The sequence below is a fragment of the Bufo bufo genome, chromosome 6 (assembly GCF_905171765.1).
Source record: "Bufo bufo chromosome 6, aBufBuf1.1, whole genome shotgun sequence".
Taxonomy (NCBI): domain Eukaryota; kingdom Metazoa; phylum Chordata; class Amphibia; order Anura; family Bufonidae; genus Bufo; species Bufo bufo.
In genome coordinates this window covers 55,992,769-56,012,129 of record NC_053394.1, presented here as the reverse complement: position 1 = coordinate 56,012,129, position 19,361 = coordinate 55,992,769, and the positions used below count along the sequence as shown (strand labels likewise).

Sequence of the window (19,361 nt, the reverse complement as noted above, 5' to 3'; positions counted from 1 at the left end):
GTGATGGATTGTGGTATTTGGCTCTGTTGGGGTGGTATAACGTGCCATAATAGATTGCTGGCCCTGCCTTCCATCAATTTCAACCCAACTACGAAACGGGGCCACGTTCATTTTTTTATTTTTTCAGGGCCACTTTGTTTCTAGTCCGCCCCTGCTCAGAACCAAAGCCCACTTTGGATTTATTTTTTTTTAAACGGTTTTTAAATACACAGATACAAAGCAATTCACCAAAATCTCGCAAGACGAAGTTTGGCTTCACAGAGACAATACATTTTAATGCTGTACGGAAACAGCAATAAAATATAAGTTATTTGAACCTAGATTCGCTCAAGTCTAGTTGAGGCCACCACAAACCCGGCCACTGCACATGGACTATATCGCCTAAGCTGTATATCCTGCTCTAATGGATTATACGCTCTGGACTGTATTTCCTGTGCCACTGGACTTTCTCCTTCCCATGCAGTGAAGTGCAGGTTAGAAGTTTTAGGATAGCTGCAGTACACGTCTTGGAGCTGTCTGTATCAGTCTGATAATTACTACAAGATTAGAATAAACCCTGTGACACATGAATAATTGAAAGTCTATTTAATCACAGCCTGGTGTGCCTCTGTTAAACACATAAGATGCAATTGATCAGAAAGTACAGCATACTCAGATCACGCGGTTATCAGGCATTAGTCAAGTCCGTAATCACAGGCATCCAAATGCTTCTTAGAATATAGTTCGAAAAAGCCGCGTAGAACATCCGGCTCTGTGAAGGTCTCTATTACAGCAGGATCCTGCAGCATAAGCTCTTGCCAGGCTTTCACACGTGGCAAATTCTCCAGAACACTAGATAAGAGGAGAAAAAGAAAAATTTTAAAATTATGCCCAAAGTCCCGATGTAGACCCTGCAACTAGGGATGAGCGAATTGACTTTAGATGAAACATTGGAAGTCTATTCGCATAAAACTTAGTTCGAATACTGTATGGAGCAGGAGCTCTGTACAGTATTAGAATGTATTAGCAACAATGAGCCAAAGTTATTGCTTCGCAAAGTCTCGCGAGACAAAGTGGTATCTTGGAACCGAACCAGAGTTCAGGATATTTTTTATTTTATTTTATTTTTTAACAGTACAAATTAATTTACGAAGTCTTTGTGAAGTCTCGAGACTTCGCCTCATCGGAGCCAATACATTCTAATACTGTACGGAGCTCCTGCTCTGTACAGTAATACAACAAAGTTTTACGCGAATCGACTTCAGATGTTTCATCTGAAGTCGATTCGCTCATCCCTACCTGCAACGTTAAAGGGGATTTCCAAGATTTTATAAATAATGACCTATCCCAGTGATAGCTAACCTCCAGCACTCCAGCTGTGGTGAAACTACAACTCCCAGCATGCTCAAATTATTTCTGTGGAGTTTTGAGAACAACCAAGCAAGTGTGCATCTTGGGAGTTGGTTTTACCACAGCTGGAGTGCCCAAGGTTAGCCACAGACCCATCTTATAGATATTGTAGGTCATCAGTATCTGATTGCTGGGGTCCTACACCATGGATCAGCTGTTTGAGAAGGCATCACTGCACCACACATTTTTTAGCAGCTGCGCTTGGTATCGTCAGGGGTCCCAGGTGTAACACCCCCACTTATCAGATACCAATGACCTATCCTGAGGATGCTATAAAAAATAAAAATAAAAAAAAATTACAGAAGTTTCATTAAAGAGCACCCGGCGGCAGAATCAACCCCATTGAATCAGTCAAACTACCTGGCGGTATTGAGTCCGATACCAGCAGTAGCGTAGTGTGGTGGGGATGGGTGGCATTGCCTGGGCGCAAAATTGCAGGGGGCACCAAGCAATTACTTCAATGAGGGTCACAGGAGCCTATGGCTCCCGTCCCCTCTGTTCTTCCTCAGAGGCTTCAGGATAGGGGCCTGACGCCTATGAGGCAATAGAGCATTCGTAGGGACTAGAATGGAGTTTCTCCTGGGAGGTATAATGTGCAGGGAAGAGGCGGAGTCTCGTACAGGGGCGGGGCCTAAAGATGTGCAGGAGATTCTACAGAGCACGATGTTGGAGAGGGGAGCAGAGGTTGCAGGTCAGTATGTGGAGGAGAATAGTGACTTATTTTTACTTTTTTTTTTTGCAGGGGCTGAAGGGAGGAGGAATAATCCTTGTACTAAAGACTGCATGTGAGAGAAGGAGTCAGTGTGCCAGCCACCCCTGTTGGGGAAGGCTGTGCGATAGCGTTCAGGAGATCCCCTGCATAGGGAAGACAGCAAGGATCTTGTCTCGGCTGAGACCTGATCATATACCCAGGCTGAGCACCTGCAGCCTCAGCTGGATGAAAGAGGCAGAGAACCACAGACAACCTCCAGAGTTCCAGGAAGAAAGCATCCCCTGAAAAATCTGTGAGTTAAGTCCAGAGACCTAGGAGAGGCCATTCCTCCTCAGCTAGTTTGTCCCCACAAAGCAGAAGCTACAGAAAAGTGCAGAAGATTCATTCCTGCCAGTTACATAGCTACCAAGCAGACGTCCAATCCTGCAAGCTACCCACATATTAAGCAGAAGCATTTATTCCTGCCAATGATTGCCAAAACCTGCTGGGACCAGAGACCAAAGCTGTATACAAGTTATCTACAGTAAGGAAATGTTTGAACTTCATCTAAAGGTCTGGACCTCATTTCTGCTGCAAAATTCCTCTATTACTCCTTCTATCACTATCAAAATTTATTGCAAGTGAGCCAGGAGCCCAGCAGTACCCAGGTAGAGACACAGTTGACACAATTATCACCACCCTATAGAGACATTATAGGCCATTACACCACTCTGGCATTCCTAATCTGGGACATCCGTTATAACACCTTGGAAGGGCCCTGGATTAGTACCCTGCAATTGGAGTCACGACAAATACAAAACTTTAAATATCCCTAGCCCACTGCATAAGTGGCATCAGCGTACCCATTCCTGGTCACTGCACTAGAAGGCAGGGGGAGTGATGCATCTTACATGGGACTGTATGCTGGAGGGTCTGAAGGCAGGGGGAGTTTTGCATTTTACATTGGACTGTATGTTGAAGGAGCTGAAGGTTGCATCTTACATGGGACTGTATGCCGGAGGGGCTAAAGGGGGCCATAATTATTACTATAAGGGTCCATTCACGAGTCCATAGTGTATTGTGGATCCGCAATACACATGGCCGGCACCCCTATAGAAATGTCTATTCTTGTGCGGACCCATTCAATCTCTACGCACAATTGCTGAACGGATGCGGACCCATTCTGCGGACATGTGAATGTTGCCTAATACAGAGGGGGCCATAATTACAATAACTCTACAGAGAGGCCATTATAATAATAATTATACAGAGGGGGCCATTATATATCATAATTATACAGAGGGCATTATATTTATCGGCACTACGGGGGAAGGGGAGGTATGTTATCTGAGGATGATCGTAAAGAAAGGGGGGAAAAAATTAAAATTCTGTGAAACTCTGCAGAGACGCGGCTGAAAGGATGTATCATGGCAATCTTATCTCCGAATGAAGACGCTGAGGAAAGTCTACATCACAGGAGAGGTCACAGGTATGGTGCTGTATTCTCCTGTATATTTCATAGCAAGGTAGGTTATGTCCATCCAAATTCTGTTTGGGGGGGGGGGGGGCTGGATATAGAATTTGGCCCACACTGCCGGCGCCTGGCCCCAGACTTCAGGTCCCAATGTGAGTGTTCTGAATTCTGGGTCCTCACATCCATCTAATACATTATCCGTACTCAGAGATATCACTGTTATCTGTGGTGTTACATAGGACTGCAAAAAAATAATTTGAAAATAAGTTGCAGTGTTCCAGAGAAAAATACTTTCATTCTTTATGCACTGAGGGGTGAGGCCTAGCTCCTCGTGCACCTCAGCTTTCCAGTGCTGGCCATAACCCTCAGTGCACTGAAAAGCTCATTTAAATATAGAATAAAACTGCAGGAATGCTGCAACCAATTTTTCACAAGACAGGTATCATTTTACTCAGCAGGATCGACCCTACTGGGTATTATGCTTGATTTAATAGGATTGGTCCTGCAGACAGGTGCGCTTTAAATGCAGCTACAAAATATGTTTTATCTTACTTACTCTTGCACTTCAAAAAGACTCAACCGTTCAAACCAGGGCCAGATCATGTAATCAATCATAGACACGGATTCTCCACCAAAGTAAGGGCTTTTCCTCTTGGCCAGAGCCTGTAAAGAAAGTGAAGATAAATTACAAAACCTCTTCAGCAGCAGATGGCACCCCATCCTTATCACAGCCCTGTGGGTCTCTCTAGGCTGCCTCCAGAATGTCACAGTACCTTCCAAGAATCCATGAGTAAAAACCGCCATGGAAAAAGCCATAGGGATGCGCAGTAGAGGCACCTAGACCTTCTGCTGCCTGAGGTGAAAATTTAAATGGCGCCTCCTCTCCAGCGGTACTGTTAAAAAGGTATACTGCGATACAGTTGAATATACAGAGAAGAACGCTTGCACAATGGAAGTGCTCATTTCCCACAGCACTCCACTTGTTTCTAGGCCTTGCCGCCTGAGGCAATCACCTCACTTGGCCTCATTGGAGGGCATGCGCCCCACCCCCCCCCCTGAGGCGATGAAATCTTAGAGCCATTCAATAGCTGGCCTAAATAGAATTGTGTGCAGGAACCCAAAGGAAATTTTCATAGATGCAGTACATATGAATGCAAGAGTACTTGGGTATGGGTACTCATTATATACAAACTGAAAAGAATGGCGTGGTATTAAACAGGTGAAAGTGCTCAAACCCACATGCAGATATATATATATATATATCAAAAAACGGAACAGCACCTCCTGAGATAAATCGCAGGTGCAAGCTACCTGGCAATAACACACTATGTTAGAGTAGGTCCCACCTGATGAGAAGCAACCTTGCCGTCTGGTAGGTGGGCCTGACATATTTTTGATCAATAATATGCGCTAAGAGCTTCTCCACTGCTTTGCAGTAACTATATACAATTATACTATATGGCATCATGTATTTGACCCCGTTCACACATTCACCTGTTCACTTGGTCTTAGTGCATATAGTGGTGTGCTGCTACTGTTTGATTATATATATATATATATATATATATATATATATATATATATATATATATATATATATATATATATATATATATATATATATATATATATATATAGTAGTAACCTAGAGGGGAGAATCGTGGATGGTCAGTACGTCTCACTGAGAATGTATGCCTCAGTGATATAATTCCCGGAAATAAGTATACCAGTAACATTAGGTTGCTGGGAGGTTTTCGTTAAAGTGGATTTTGGGTCTGGGTTTTAGGAGTGACCAGAGAGCTTGGGTGGGACAGGTCACTCCCGTACTCCATCCAGGGTTTTCCTACTGTGTGGTTAAAAATGGTGTGGGAATCTCAGCTGAGGAGATCAAGTGTGCACAGGCTAAGTAAAGCTGAACAAGCTAAGAGGGAGGACTTGGTTTCTGAAAGACCCCAGAGAGTGGTGAGACCATATTGTTGTTACCTGATTTGGACTGAACACAGAATGTGGGACTTTGTTATGCAATGTTTGTGGGCTGAAGAAAGCTTAAAGCTAAAGCTTGGACATGTTTACCTTTGTGTGCTGAAATAAACACTGCCTGTGGTGAAGACTGAACTGACATGCGTGCACAGTGACGGAGTTAAAACCCCCACAAATATATAAACACACACACACCTCAAAAAAATAAAGGGAACACAAAAATAACACATCCTAGATCTGAATTAATTAAATATTCTTCTGAAATACTTTGTTCTTTACATAGTTGAATGTGCTGACAACAAAATCACACAAAAATTAAAATATGGAAATCAAATTTTTCAACCCATGGAGGTCTGGATTTGGAGTCACTCAAAATGAAAGTGGAAAAACACACTACAGGCTGATCCAACTTTGATGTAATGTCCTTAAAACAAGTCAAAATGAGGCTCAGTAGTGTGTGTGGCCTCCACGTGCCTGTATGACCTCCCTACAACGCCTGTGCATGCTCCTGATGAGGTGGCAGACGGTCTCCTGAGGGATCTCCTCCCAGACCTGGACTAAAGCATCTGCCAACTCCTGGACAGTCTGGGGTGCAACGTGACGTTGGTGGATAGAGCGAGACATGATGTCCCAGATGTGCTCAATTGGATTCAGGTCTGGGGAACGGGCGGGCCAGTCCATAGTATCAATGCCTTCATCTTGCAGGAACTGCTGACACACTCCAGCCACATGAAGTCTAGCATGGTCTTGCATTAGGAGGAACCCAGGGCCAACCGCACCAGCATATGGTCTCACAAGGGGTCTGAGGATCTCATCTCGGTACCTAATGGCAGTCAGGCTACCTCTGGCGAGCACATGGAGGGCTGTGCGGCCCTCCAAAGAAATGCCACCCCACACCATTAATGACCCAATGCCAAACCGGTCATGCTGGAGGATGTTGCAGGCAGCAGAACGTTCTCCACGGCATCTTCAGACTCTGTCAGATGTGCTCAGTGTGAACCTGCTTTCATCTGTGAAGAGCACAGGGCGCCAGTGGCGAATTTGCCAATCTTGGTGTTCTCTGGCAAATGGCAAACGTCCTGCACGGTGTTGGGCTGTAAGCACAACCCCCACCTGTGGACGTCGGGCCCTCATAGAGTGTTTCTGACCGTTTGAGCAGACACATGCACATTTGTGGCCTGCTGGAGGTCATTTTGCAGGGCTCTGGCAGTGTTCCTCCTTGCACGAAGGCGGAGGTAGCGGTCCTGCTGCTGGGTTGTTGCCCTCCTACGGCCTCCTCCACGTCTCTTGATGTACTGGCCTATCTCCTGGTAGCGCCTCCATGCTCTGGACACTACACTGACAGACACAGCAAACCTTCTTGCCACAGCTCGCATTGATGTGCCATCCTGGATAAGCTGCACTACCTGAGCCACTTGTGTGGGTTGTAGACTCCGTCTCATGCTACCACTAGAGTGAAAGCACCGCCAGCATTCAAAAGTGACCAACACATCAGCCAGGAAGCATAGGAACTGAGAAGTGGTCTGTAGTCACCACCTGCAGAACCATTCCTTTATTGGGGGTGTCTTGCTAATTGCCTATAATTTCCACCTGTTTATCCCATTTGCACAACAGCATGTGAAATTGATTGTCACTCAGTGTTGCTTCCTAAGTGGACAGTTTGATTTCACAGAAGTGTGATTTGACTTGGAGTTACATTGTGTTGTTCAAGTCTTCGCTTTATTTTTTTGACACACACACACAGTACAGACCAAAAGTTTGGACACACCTTTTCAGTCAAAGAGTTTTTTATTTTCATGACTATGAAAATTGTAGATTCACACTGAATGCATCAAAACTATGAATAAACACATGTGGAATTATATACATAACAAACAAGTGTGAAACAACTCAAAATATGTCATATTCTAGGTTCTTCAAAGTAGCCAACGTTTGCTTTGATTACTGCTTTGCACACTCTTGGCATTCTCTTGATGAGCTTCAAGAGGTAGTCCCCTGAAATGGTTTTCACTTCACAGGTGTGCCCTGTCAGGTTTAATAAGTGGGATTTATTGCCTTATAAATGGGGTTGGGACCATCAGTTGCGTTGAGGAGAAGTCTCCTCCTGTTAGAATTTGTATTATGGCAAGAAAAAAGCAGCTAACAGTCTATTCAGTAGGACTATCAGCTGTGTATCCACCTGACTTCTCCTCAACGCAACTGATGGTCCCAACCCCATTTATAAGGCAAGAAATCCCACTTATTAAACCTGACAGGGCACACCTGTGAAGTAAAAACCATTTCAGGGGACTACCTCTTGAAGCTCATCAAGAGTGTGCAAAGCAGTAATCAAAGCAAAAGGTGGCTACTTTGAAGAACCTAGAATATGACATATTTTCAGTTGTTTCACACTTGTTTGTTATGTATATAATTCCACATGTGTTAATTCATAGTTTTGATGCCTTCATAGTCATGAAAATAAAGAAAACTTTGAATGAAAAGGTGTGTCTAAACATTTGGTCTGTACAATATATATCACACACACACACACACGTGGCCCGTTGCTAATGACGATCCCCAGCAAAAATGCTACATTTAGGTGCACCTGTGAGGCCTGGGCCATATCAGCCAGTCTTGAGTGGGACTTGCAGACTCCTCCCATTGCTAGCATGGTCACATGCTGGAGGTAACTGGAGTTGTTTGTGAGTCGGCCTCATGCTCCTGTAATTTGCCCACTGGCCCCTGGTATTGCCCACATGGCACAGGTAAGCGAGTGTTAGGTCCCGAGCTACTTGAGAAACCTTGGCGCGGTGCTTGGGCTCAGACACTTCCTACACCGTAGGACATGTTGGCTAATCTCTCAATTTTTAAATCCGTTTGAGGGTTTAGTAAGACCGCAGAGTGCACCCGTCTTTGCTATTATTTTGTTATGGGTACTCATTGCATAAAACTGCAGCCTTTATCCCGGTGTAAAGCACAGTCTTCACAATTCACCAGGAGCTTTCTAGACCATATCTTACTGGGCAAAAAAGATTTCTTCAACACAAAGAAAAAGCATGTATGACTCATGCACTGATCTATTATTGCCTCTCAGTGTAATAAATAGTATACAGCCCAATAATATACATGCATGCGTGCACCTAGCCTTTCTGCTGCCTGAGGTGAAAACTGAAACCGCACCCCCACATTCAAGCCAATTTCTTAACCTAACCCCTTCCCTTCAGCCCATGGCCCTTCTGCTGCCCCCCCCTTTGCCCCTACCTGGTGCTGCCCGAGTCTCACCTGGCCTCATTGGTGGTGCACCCCTGTTTACATACTGTACACAAGGTGTTAGTATATGTTTTGATCAAAAGGCATGAGCCTACTCATCACATCAAGGTTGCCTTAATGGTACTTACTCTAGCTGGTGCAGCACCACATGGCACCCACATGTGACAACATCACACCACCAGGCATCGTGATCCAGCAGTCTAACAGCATCCCGGCTGCCTGACCAAGATACCCTGGCACTGAAAACCAATTCTTACCTCTTCAAGTATTTTAAATTTCTCAAAAAACTGCGTCTTTGATTCAGCTGCATCTTCATTATCCCTTTTGGCAAACAAGATCTTGTATAGTGCAGAGGTAACCTGTCGAAGGCAAATAGTGAAAACTGCATTACTTGTCTCGATAGGCATTTTCCTAAGTATAAGCTGTACAATTCATGGACAGGAAAAAAATAAAATTTGAGTGACATTTATCAAAACTGCCATCTTAGTCTCCCTGTGCTGGAGTTAGATCCGCCTAAAAGAAGTAGATGCCTCTTGATCATTTAGTTGCATTTCTGCAGTGCACCAGAAAATTAAGTCTACACCAGCCAGGGTCTGGTACAGGCTTCAAACTCTGGATAAGCCTCCCCTGTTTTCTCGCCACTTGAGACAAGTGTCAAGAAGCTTAGAAAAGAAAGTAGAATCCAATGCACTCATCCATTCAAAAGAAATCATTGAGATTTATTTAGGCAACAGACGGTCCTGTCCTGCAGTTCTGTGACCAGTGGGGTGGGCTCAGTAAAAATGACCTCCCCCACTGACCTTATGACAAGCAGTGGTGACTTCCCTGCAGTGAGTGTCTGGGTGCCATCCATATGAGGGCTACACTTTTTTTGGGGGAGATAGTTACACCAGGGTTGTAGGAGGTCATGTGGGAACCAACCAGGGGGTTGGTTTGAGTCATCTAATTCATGACCTCACCCTCTAGGTGATATGAGTGGCTTTGCTCACCTTTGACCTTTCTCTTCCACAACTGGCAATTGATACCTTTAATCATGTCCAGCAACCCTTAGATTCCCTTTTAGGAATCATTAATACCATTTGCCTTTGAAAGGCTGATTAGCGACCAATGATGATGTCAGTCTTTCTGATGCTACCTATACTTGTTGGCCGCTTTAGCCTGAGCCACCTCTCCTCCTGGCAACCATATAAGTCACAATAGTAGTGACATCCTTCCCTTTGACAGGCCACGTCATTTTTTTGCCCACACTTCATGCACCTAGCAGATGCTGGGACTGGATGGTTACTTCTCCTGACCACTGCTTCAGCGATAGGCTACATCGTGCTCCTGCATGTTTTTGGACAGAAGCTGCCATGTTTTCAAACTTTGTACAACCCCATTAAAGAGGTATTCAGGTTTCAAGACATTGAGGACCTATTCTCAGGAGAGGCGAGGCCAAAATAGGTGTATAGAACAGTTATATGTTGCTTTTGTTAATATAGTGATTAGAACTGTATACTGGTTATGTGTGCTTACTTACAGTTCCACCACACAAATTGTGACCAAATTCCATACCAGATCATACTCAACCAAACTGCAAATAGTTACTGCAAACCAAGTAGAACTATTGGTTAACCTCGGATATACCTCTCAGATCATAAAGTGCTTAAATAACTTAGTGAGAGTACAGATACTGAAGAGAGAAAAATATCCACCATTTTATGTTGAATGACAAGATTGAACAGTTGAACCACCATCTTATGTATACCGCCATTTTGTTATACCTTTTTACCACGTGTTATATACATAGACCATCTGCTGCAGAGGCGGCAGTATATATATATGTTAATAAAGAAGTTATTTCAAGCATTAGGTGTGCTCTTTAAACCTACTGTTTTCATAGAACTGCGCTAGAGGAATTACAGAGTAATAGACCGTCTAGTTAGACTAAGAAGTCAGATATCAAAATTCTTCTAATGCCACGGTGCAAAAGGCACTTCATAGTGCTGCGCCTGCCACAGGTAGTTCCTGTCTAACTGCAGAAAGGAGAGGAAGCACATGCTAGAGCTCCTACTACTGGGAAGGATAGATTCTTCTCCTGTGAGAGCAACTCTCCAGAGAGTTTAGCAAATTTTGCTTCCAAAAAGCACCTGAGAGAGACAATGGATCAGCAAAATACTGCTTTATGGACACTGCTGCAAGGTACCCATCGTCTATACCACAACTAGGCCAGATGAAGTTACATCTAAATCTTGTAGAGAACATCTATACCAGACAACTGCCAATATATATTTATCCAACCAGCCACCATACCTCCTCAACTGGTGCCAGAAACTGCACTTTGATGCTGCTGATTGAAGAATCAGGCTAGAAGTAAATGTACAAACTATATTTCTACTGCACCACACCCCACGGAGCAATGACCTGAGGGAGTACACAGTTATACAACATCTCATCAGGGACACTACCACTTCCATCCTCTGCAACGGTTCCTCAGACTTGCTACACATTGAACAGGACACAGTGCTTGCACAAGCATTCAGTCCCTTCAAACAGCTGATGATCAGGTTTACCAAACAATCCGATATTGATAACTTATCCTAGGGTAGATGATGAATATCATGAAACAAGACAACCCCTTTAACATTCTCCATCCCCAACAAAGATTTCCAAATGTCCTACCGCATTGAAATGTTCCAAAAGAATCTTCTGTTGTGCCTTTTCATAGGGGTCTGCAGGGGTCAGTTTAACCCCGGGAAAGGCTTCATCCAGATAGTCACAAACAACTGGAGATTCATAGATTATTTTACCATCAGAGGTTTCAATAGATGGCACCAATCCCAGGGAACTTTTCTCAAAAAACCAGTCCGGCTTGTCCTTTAGGTTAATGTTGACGACTTCATGTCTGACCAGAGAAAAATAAGCAGTTAGTGATAGTGCAATTGTACATGAGTGACGGTCACCTTGTAGAGATCTGTAACCGGTCCTCCAAATATTACATTTATAGTATTGGTCACCACAAATTGAGCAGTTGGTTTTTGGGTCCCCTCATGCACAACAATGCTTATAAGAATATGAGACACTCTAGTTCTGATTATTTCATAGAGAATGTATTCGCAGGAGTCTTGAAGACACAATACAAGGACTTTATACCCAAAGCTGAAGGACACTTGTATTTATAAATCTCCAGAAATGGTATACAATGATATGCCTACTTGATTCCTTTGGCAATCAAGACAAGCCTGGCTCTTTGGGCGTAGGGGCAGAATCTCATGCTGTAAAGTCGGGTAAGTCCCTCTGGTACTGGTCCTGGGGCAGCGCTGCCTGAAAAAGTATATATTCAATCAGTATACAGATAACAGAAAAGGTCAAAGGTGCAGATTGTACCATGTGAATGAAAAGTCTTACATTGGAGAAGGGGCAAAAAAACAAAAACACAGAGGCTGACCCAAAGATTTGCTTTGAGAGGTTGTCATATCCTCTCCACCACACATGTGAGATTTCGCCAAGGGCTTATTCACAGTTTTATTACCATGATTTTTCCAAAATAGCAGCAAAACAATATGGTTTGACCACAACATATGAGAAGTGGCAGATTAGGTTTAACACTGACAAATTTAAGGTTATGCACATGGAAAGGAATAATGCAAGTCACCCGTACATACTAAAACACTGGGTAAGGCTGCATGTACACGGCCATTTTGGTCCGCATCCGAACGGCCATTTTGGCGACTCAGATGTGGACCCAGTCACTTCAATGGGGCCGCAAAAGATGCTGACAGCAAAAAAATATAAATATTATATATTCTTTTGCGGACAAGAATAGGCATTTCTACAATGGGCTGCCAGTTTCATTCCGCAAATTGCGGAAGGCACACAGGCGAACCACAAAAAAAATTTAATACAAAAAAATTGCATGGTCGTGTGCATATAGCCTAACTGACATGGAAAAGGACCTAGGAATTTTAATAAACAGCAAACTAAGCAGTAAAAACCAGTGTCAGGCAGCTGCTGCCAAGGCCAATAAGATAATGGGCTGCACCAAAAAGGGCATAGATGCCCATGATGAGAACATAGTCCTACCACTCTACAAATCACTAGTCAGACCACACATGGAGTACTGTGTACAGTTCTGGGCTCCTGTGAACAAGGTAGACATAGAGCTGGAGAGGGTTCAGAGGGCAACTAAATAACTGGAATGGGGCAACTAAAGTACCCTGAAAGATCATCAACATTAGGGTTATTCACTTTAGAAAAAAAAAAAAAAAAAGACGACTGAGGGGAGATCTAATTACTATGTATAAATATATCAGGGGTCAGTACAGAGATCTCTCCCATCATCTATTTATCCCCAGGACTGTGACGAGGGGACATCCTCTGCGTCTGGAGGAAAGAAGGTTTGTACACAAACATAGAAGAGGATTCTTTACGGTAAGAGCAGAGAGACTATGGAACTCTCTGCCTTTTTTTTGCCTTCCTCTGGATGAACCTGCAGGATAACAGGCTAAACTGGATGGACAGATGTCTTTTTCCGACCTTATATACTATGTAACTAGGACACATGCACTCTTTTACAGAACTACGACAGTGCAAGGAGGCATCTCCCAAGAAAGAACAATCTCACTAGTGCCACCTCTTGAAAGTGGCTCCATACGAGTTAAAATCCAACAAGCCTTGGGATTTGACCAGGGGTTATAGCCAAGCCAGATATCCATCCGTAGAGAGCTGTTCCAGGGTTCTTGCTCCTCATCAGTACAGAGTAGATTATGGCTGGCTGGCAGAGAGGCTTTGAAGGCAGCTTAGGTAGGGTGCTGAATCTCCATAAAGAGACCAGTTCATGTATGGAGACTTGCTGGAAGTACTCCATAGTATGGAGACTTATTGGCAATGCTCCATGGGAAACGAATATGCAAAGAGGTATGTCCCAAGGAAGAGAACTAGGCTTGAACAATTCAGGTTCGGATTGCTCTATATCCGATTAGTTTGAAAACTTTGTTCACAATATCTCCTCTGTAGTGCGCTAAAATGCGTGGGCTCTTGCGGCAAACGCCGCTAGACTTGCTTCGGCTCGCGTCTATGATCTTACACTTCAGTTTTGCACATAACTTAATGTTCCAAAATCCAAAGCTGAACGTGCTTCGTTAATGAGATTTTGAAACAATAATTAAAGTAATCTATATGTGCTTAACTGAAGTGTAACATCATAGACGTGAGACGAAGCAAGTCCAGCATTATTTGCAGCAAGATTTTCATGGCCTCAGAGGAGTCCATACATTTCAGAGCACTATGGAGGAGTGGCCCCTCAGGGCCCCCTAAAGAAGCTGACCGCAAAACGCATGTCGGGGGTGATGGTGGTGTGTTTTTTTTATTTGGTAAGGACTTTTTGCTGGTTGGTAATATTTGGTCATGCCTGACTGTATGCTACGGTATACTTGTGCTCTGGTTATACAGTTATGAACTATTACTTATACACCGCTGTATTATATTTTGCTATTATATATTTTTTCTTGCTGCTATTAGTGTATTTTTATCTACTCCGCTATAAATATATGCACTTGTACTTTTTTTCCTTACTGTCCTACCTGCTGACTGCCTCCACCTCTAGTAATCTTTTTTTAACCATATTATGTGTCATGTCTATCGTGTAGAATTTCTTTAATGTTGATTGAATAAAATATTGTACCATTACCATTGTGGAGTATATTATTTTCAGAAATAATATCTTTTACCAATACATTCTGGTTTGGTTTTCTGGTCTCTTTAAGGCTCATGCACAGGACAGCACTCCGCTTCCGCACGGTGTGCAAAATTATAGAACATGTCCTATTCTTGTCCGCATTACCATCAAGGATAGGGCTGTTCTACAAGGCTGGGTTCACACTTGAGCGTTTTACAGCGCGTTCAAACGCGCTGTAAAACGCTCAACACATGAAAACCAATGCTTCCCTATGGCTCTGGTTCTCACTTGAGCGTTTTACAGCGCGTTTGAACGCGCTGAAAAACGCCCTACGCTCAAAAAAGTTCTTTAGCTTCTTTGGGGCGTTTTGTCGCGCATTTGCGGCCATAGGAACGTGCAAATATGTTCTTTTGCGCGTTTGTGACCAGAAAAACGCGCGTTTGGCACGCAACAGGCAATAAAAGGCCACACCCTAGTGAGAGGCAAATGTCTAGCCTGACCAAGATGCTGTCAATCACACAAACGCGCGTAATACGCGCGTTGACTATGGACAAAAACACGCGACAAAAACGCATATCAAATATGCTCAAGTGTGAACCCAGCCTTAGGGTCCAGCTAGTCTGTTCTGCAAATTTCAGAATGCACAAGGCCAGTATCCGTGTATTGCGGAACTGCGATTTTCAGGCTGCAAAAACAGCCAACAGTCGTGTACATGCGCCCTAAAGGAGATTCAGCACCCTGCCCAAAACTGAGAGAACTCATATTAACGAAGCCTGCTAAGACTGATATAAAGTATCGTATTCACAGTATAACGACCAGGACGTGCTCTACATTTCACGTTCCCGGCTTTTTACAATTCTCATGAACAAGGGGTTAAGTCTTCTACAGACACTTCCTCTTCGACTGTCCTTTTAACTCTTTCCTTCCCACAGCTTAACAGAAGCACTGAAGATGATGTAGCTGCGTGGTAGGACTGGGCTTCTCGTATCGCACCAGCAACAACTCACAAGCTGTGCCGCATGACGGCATCAGATATTATCATTAATAATCTGTTCAGCTGGAATTTCAGTTCCTCCACACGTTCTGTTAAATTTCAACTACACTCGAGATGTAGCAGAGCTGACTTTTCACCTATGTAACTGTTGGGTGTGGCATCCTTTACGGCATCCTTCCAGACCTCGAACCCCCCTCAATAGGATATTGGTAAGAGAACCTATCCATTTTAATCCTGGACAAAAAGTGAAAACCTAAAAAAAGTGTTTTGAGATTAACCAGCAAACTGCCAGAGCGAATCCTTACAGTACACTCCATAGAGGCGGATCATGAGGCGGCCATGGGACCTTTGGAGATAGAGTCCTATACAGTATTAGGGCTAATGAGTCCCAATGACCTGTGCAGAGCCCCGTCTCCAGAAGAAGGCCTCTCACACATCAGATGACATCTGTGACAAGATTGTGAGTGGTTCATCCTTGAAGATGTCTGCGATCAGTGTTTGGTCCATATGTCCCTTCTTTGCCCTCCGTATTCCACATACACGTCTAGACTGAAAATTAGTTTCCAGAGGATCTCATACCAATGGTCCATGAAAACCACTGACATGGATGGCATCGTGTTGTTTCAACGGTTTTACACAGACCCTTAGACTTCAATAGCCATGTTTGGTCCGAATCACTGACCAAAGTAGAACAGGTGTCTGATCAGTGGGGGGGGGGGGGGGACACAGAATTGTAGATAAACACGTTAGACTAAGGTCTCATGCACACGACCATTGTGTGTTTTGCGGTCCGCAAATTGTGAATTCACAAAACACAGATAATCCGTGTGCATTCCACAATTTGCGGAACGGCACAGACAGCCATTGATATAACTGTCTATTCTTGTCCGCAAAACTGACAAGAATAGAACAGGTTATATTTATTTTGCGGACCACGGAACGGAGCAATGGATGCAGACCGCACACAGATTGCTGTCTGCACCTTTCGCGGCCCCATTGAAGTTAATGGATCCGCATCCAAGCCGCAAAAACCGCAGCTCGGATGCGGACCAAAACAACGGTCGTGTGCATGAGGCCTAAGGATGCATCACACAGCCATAAGTGTTTAGCGGACCGCACATGGCCAGCGCTATATAGAGAATGTCTATATTGTCCGCTGTATTTTTTGCAGGGCCGGGGAACGGAACAATGGATGCAGACAGGACACGGTGTGCTGTCCGCATCTTTTGCGGCCCCATTGATGGGTCTGCAAAATTGCGGAACAGATGCGGATCCATTTATACGGTCAAGTGAATTGGTCCAATTTTAACAGAAAGGTTGGGGGGGGGGGGGGGGGGTCACAAACACCAAACCCTTCTATCCTCACTAACTGTATAAGCCCAGCAGCATAAAGGGCCCATTAGGGTTTTTACCATCGGGTCCCCTCACCTCTATGTACACTGCTTGTTCTGTTTTTTTTTTCCTATGGAGTTTATTCATTTTGACCCACAAAATGGGTGATGGTGCGGCAGGTCAGAGTCACAAGCATGACTCCAATGAAAGTAATGGAGTCCCAGAATAACAATACAGTATTAATTAGGGTACGGGTTACCCGGCTGCTCCTGAAGTTTATACCTCAAATCCAGCTATTCGCTGCCGCCGTGTATTCAGCGATTCATATGTTAGGGCGAGGGATGAGCAAACATGGGTTTCAAGTTCGGCGTACAAGGTTCGGGTTATCTAAGAACTCCGTCACGGATTCCGCTACCACATACAATCATTTATGGTCAGTGGTAGCGGAATCCATGACAGAATTCTTAGATAACCCAAACCTTGGACGCCGAACTTAAACACCAAATTTTCCACAACTGATTGGCAGTAAGATTAAAGCTCAGGTTCCCGACGCGCTCCCTTACACGGACACTTACCCTTGGCCAGACTCCTCTGTGACGCGGTCATTGCTGCAGACGGTCAGTGACTGTAGATACCTGTAGGACAAGCAGAGACGACACGTATGTCAGTGTATGCAGTGCAGCAGAGGCCGCTCAGCTCTGTATGTGTGGCCTGACCTACCAGAGGAAGCCTGTGTATGAGAGCCGCCCTGCCTGCAGTCTATATGACTATAGCAGTCCCCTCCCCCCAGCTAATGATCAACCAGAAGAGACCCGGCTCCTCCTGCCCGAGATCTGCTCCATCTGTGCAGTGATTATTACATAAGTGCACATAACGTGACACTGCAAAAAACGTTGCTTACATGTAAATCAGCGTCAGTGTGTAATGTGCAAACACTGGGACACATTGTCCGTTTTTACAGATGCAGTTTAGAATTCACTCCAGGTTTTGACTAATTGACTTCCAAATCTGCATCAGGAAACCTGACCGTGTGGCCATTGCCTTACTAAGATCTGCTCCATCTGCACAGTGACAATCATATAAGTGCACATAACGTGCTTAAATGTAAACGCTTATACGGCCACGCGGTCCTGGGTTCCTGATGCAGATTTGGAAGCCAAAATCAGGAATGGATCATAAAAGGAGAGAAAGTATAAAGGACGGATACGACTTCTCTTTTTTGAATTTACTCCTGGTTTTGGCTTCCACAATTGCATCAGGAAACCTGACCGTGTGGCCGTACCCTTAGGCTAAATGAACACAATCAGGTTTGCATGCGGATTTTAAAATCCGCAGCATGTCAATTTATTTTATTTTTCCTGACCGGATTTTCTCCATTCACTTCAATGGGGAGAGTAAAATCTGCATGCGGAAAATCCGCACCAAAACTGCATGCAAATCCGCACCATTTGATGTGGATTGACCGCACAAATTTCTCTGCGAACACCTGCGGATTTTAGTGCGGATTGTCTGCACATAAATCCTGAACTTGTGCATTTACCCTAAATGAGTCCCTGTGCTACAGGTGTGTGCATTTATATAATTATCACTGTGTAGATGGAGCAGATCTTAGTAAAGCAATGGCCACGCGGTCAGGTTTCCAGCCGCAGATTCGCATGCCTCCCAAGTTTTTGAACATTCAAAGAGGGACACTTAGGCCCCTTTCACACGGGCGAGTTTTCCGCGCGGGTGCAATGCGTGAGGTGAACGCATTGCACCCGCACTGAATCCGGACCCATTCATTTCTATGAGGCTGTACACATGAGCAGTGATTTTCACGGATCACTTATGCGTTGAGTGAAAATCACAGCATGCTCTATTTTGTGCGTTTTTCACGCAACACAGGCCCCATAGAAGTGAATGGGACTGCGTGAAAATCGCAAGCATCCGCAAGCAAGTGCGGATGCGGTGCGATTTTCACGCACTATTGCTAGGAGACGATCGGGATGGAGACCCGATCATTATTATTTTCCCTTATAACATGGTTATAAGGGAAAATAAGAGCATTCTTAATACAGAATGCATAGTACAATAGGGCTGGAGGGGTTAAAAAAATAAAATAAAATTTAACTCGCCTTAATCCACTTGTTCGCGCAGCCCGGCTTCTCTTCTGTCTTCTTTCTTCAGGACCTGGGTAAAGGACCTGTGATGACGTCACTGCGCTCATCACATGGTCCGTCACATGATCCATCACAATGGTAAAAGATCAAGTGATGGACCATGTGATGAGCGCAGTGACGTCACCACAGGTCCTTTACCCAGGTCCTGAAGAAAGAAGACATAAGAGAAGCCGGGCTGCGCGAACAAGTGGATTAAGGTGAGTTAAATTATTTTTTTATTTTTTTTAACCTCTCCAGCCCTATTGTACTATGCATTCTGTATTAAGAATGCTCTTATTTTCCCTTATAACCATGTTATAAGGGGAAATAATACAATCTACCCAGCACCTAACCCAAACCTGAACTTCTGTGAAGAAGTTGGGGTTTGGGTACCAAACATGCCGATTTTTCTCACGCGCGTGCAAAACGCATTACAATGTTTAGAGAGGCCGGACTAG

The 19,361-nt window shown here is 44.2% G+C and overlaps 1 protein-coding gene across 3 annotated transcripts in view; it reads right to left on the bottom strand.

Moving 5' to 3' along the window:
* Positions 1-568: 568 nt before the first annotated feature.
* LOC121003151 (glutathione S-transferase omega-1-like) overlaps positions 569-19,361 on the bottom strand; it is a 141,124-nt gene continuing 122,331 nt past the window's right edge. The window contains exons 1-8 of one of the 3 annotated variants that reach the window (XM_040434760.1): positions 17,546-17,562; positions 17,486-17,513; positions 17,341-17,400; positions 11,978-12,086; positions 11,445-11,667; positions 9,041-9,142; positions 4,111-4,217; positions 569-831 (exon numbers count right to left, since the gene is read on the bottom strand). In XM_040434760.1, coding sequence (XP_040290694.1) covers positions 675-831; positions 4,111-4,217; positions 9,041-9,142; positions 11,445-11,667; positions 11,978-12,086; positions 17,341-17,371 — 729 coding nt within the window. In that variant the 5' untranslated portion in view covers positions 17,372-17,400; positions 17,486-17,513; positions 17,546-17,562 and the 3' untranslated portion in view covers positions 569-674. Of the gene's footprint in view, positions 832-4,110; positions 4,218-9,040; positions 9,143-11,444; positions 11,668-11,977; positions 12,087-17,340; positions 17,401-17,485; positions 17,518-17,545; positions 17,563-19,361 lie in introns of those variants that run through there. The other 2 variants (XM_040434761.1, XM_040434762.1) reach the window with 2 other exon arrangements.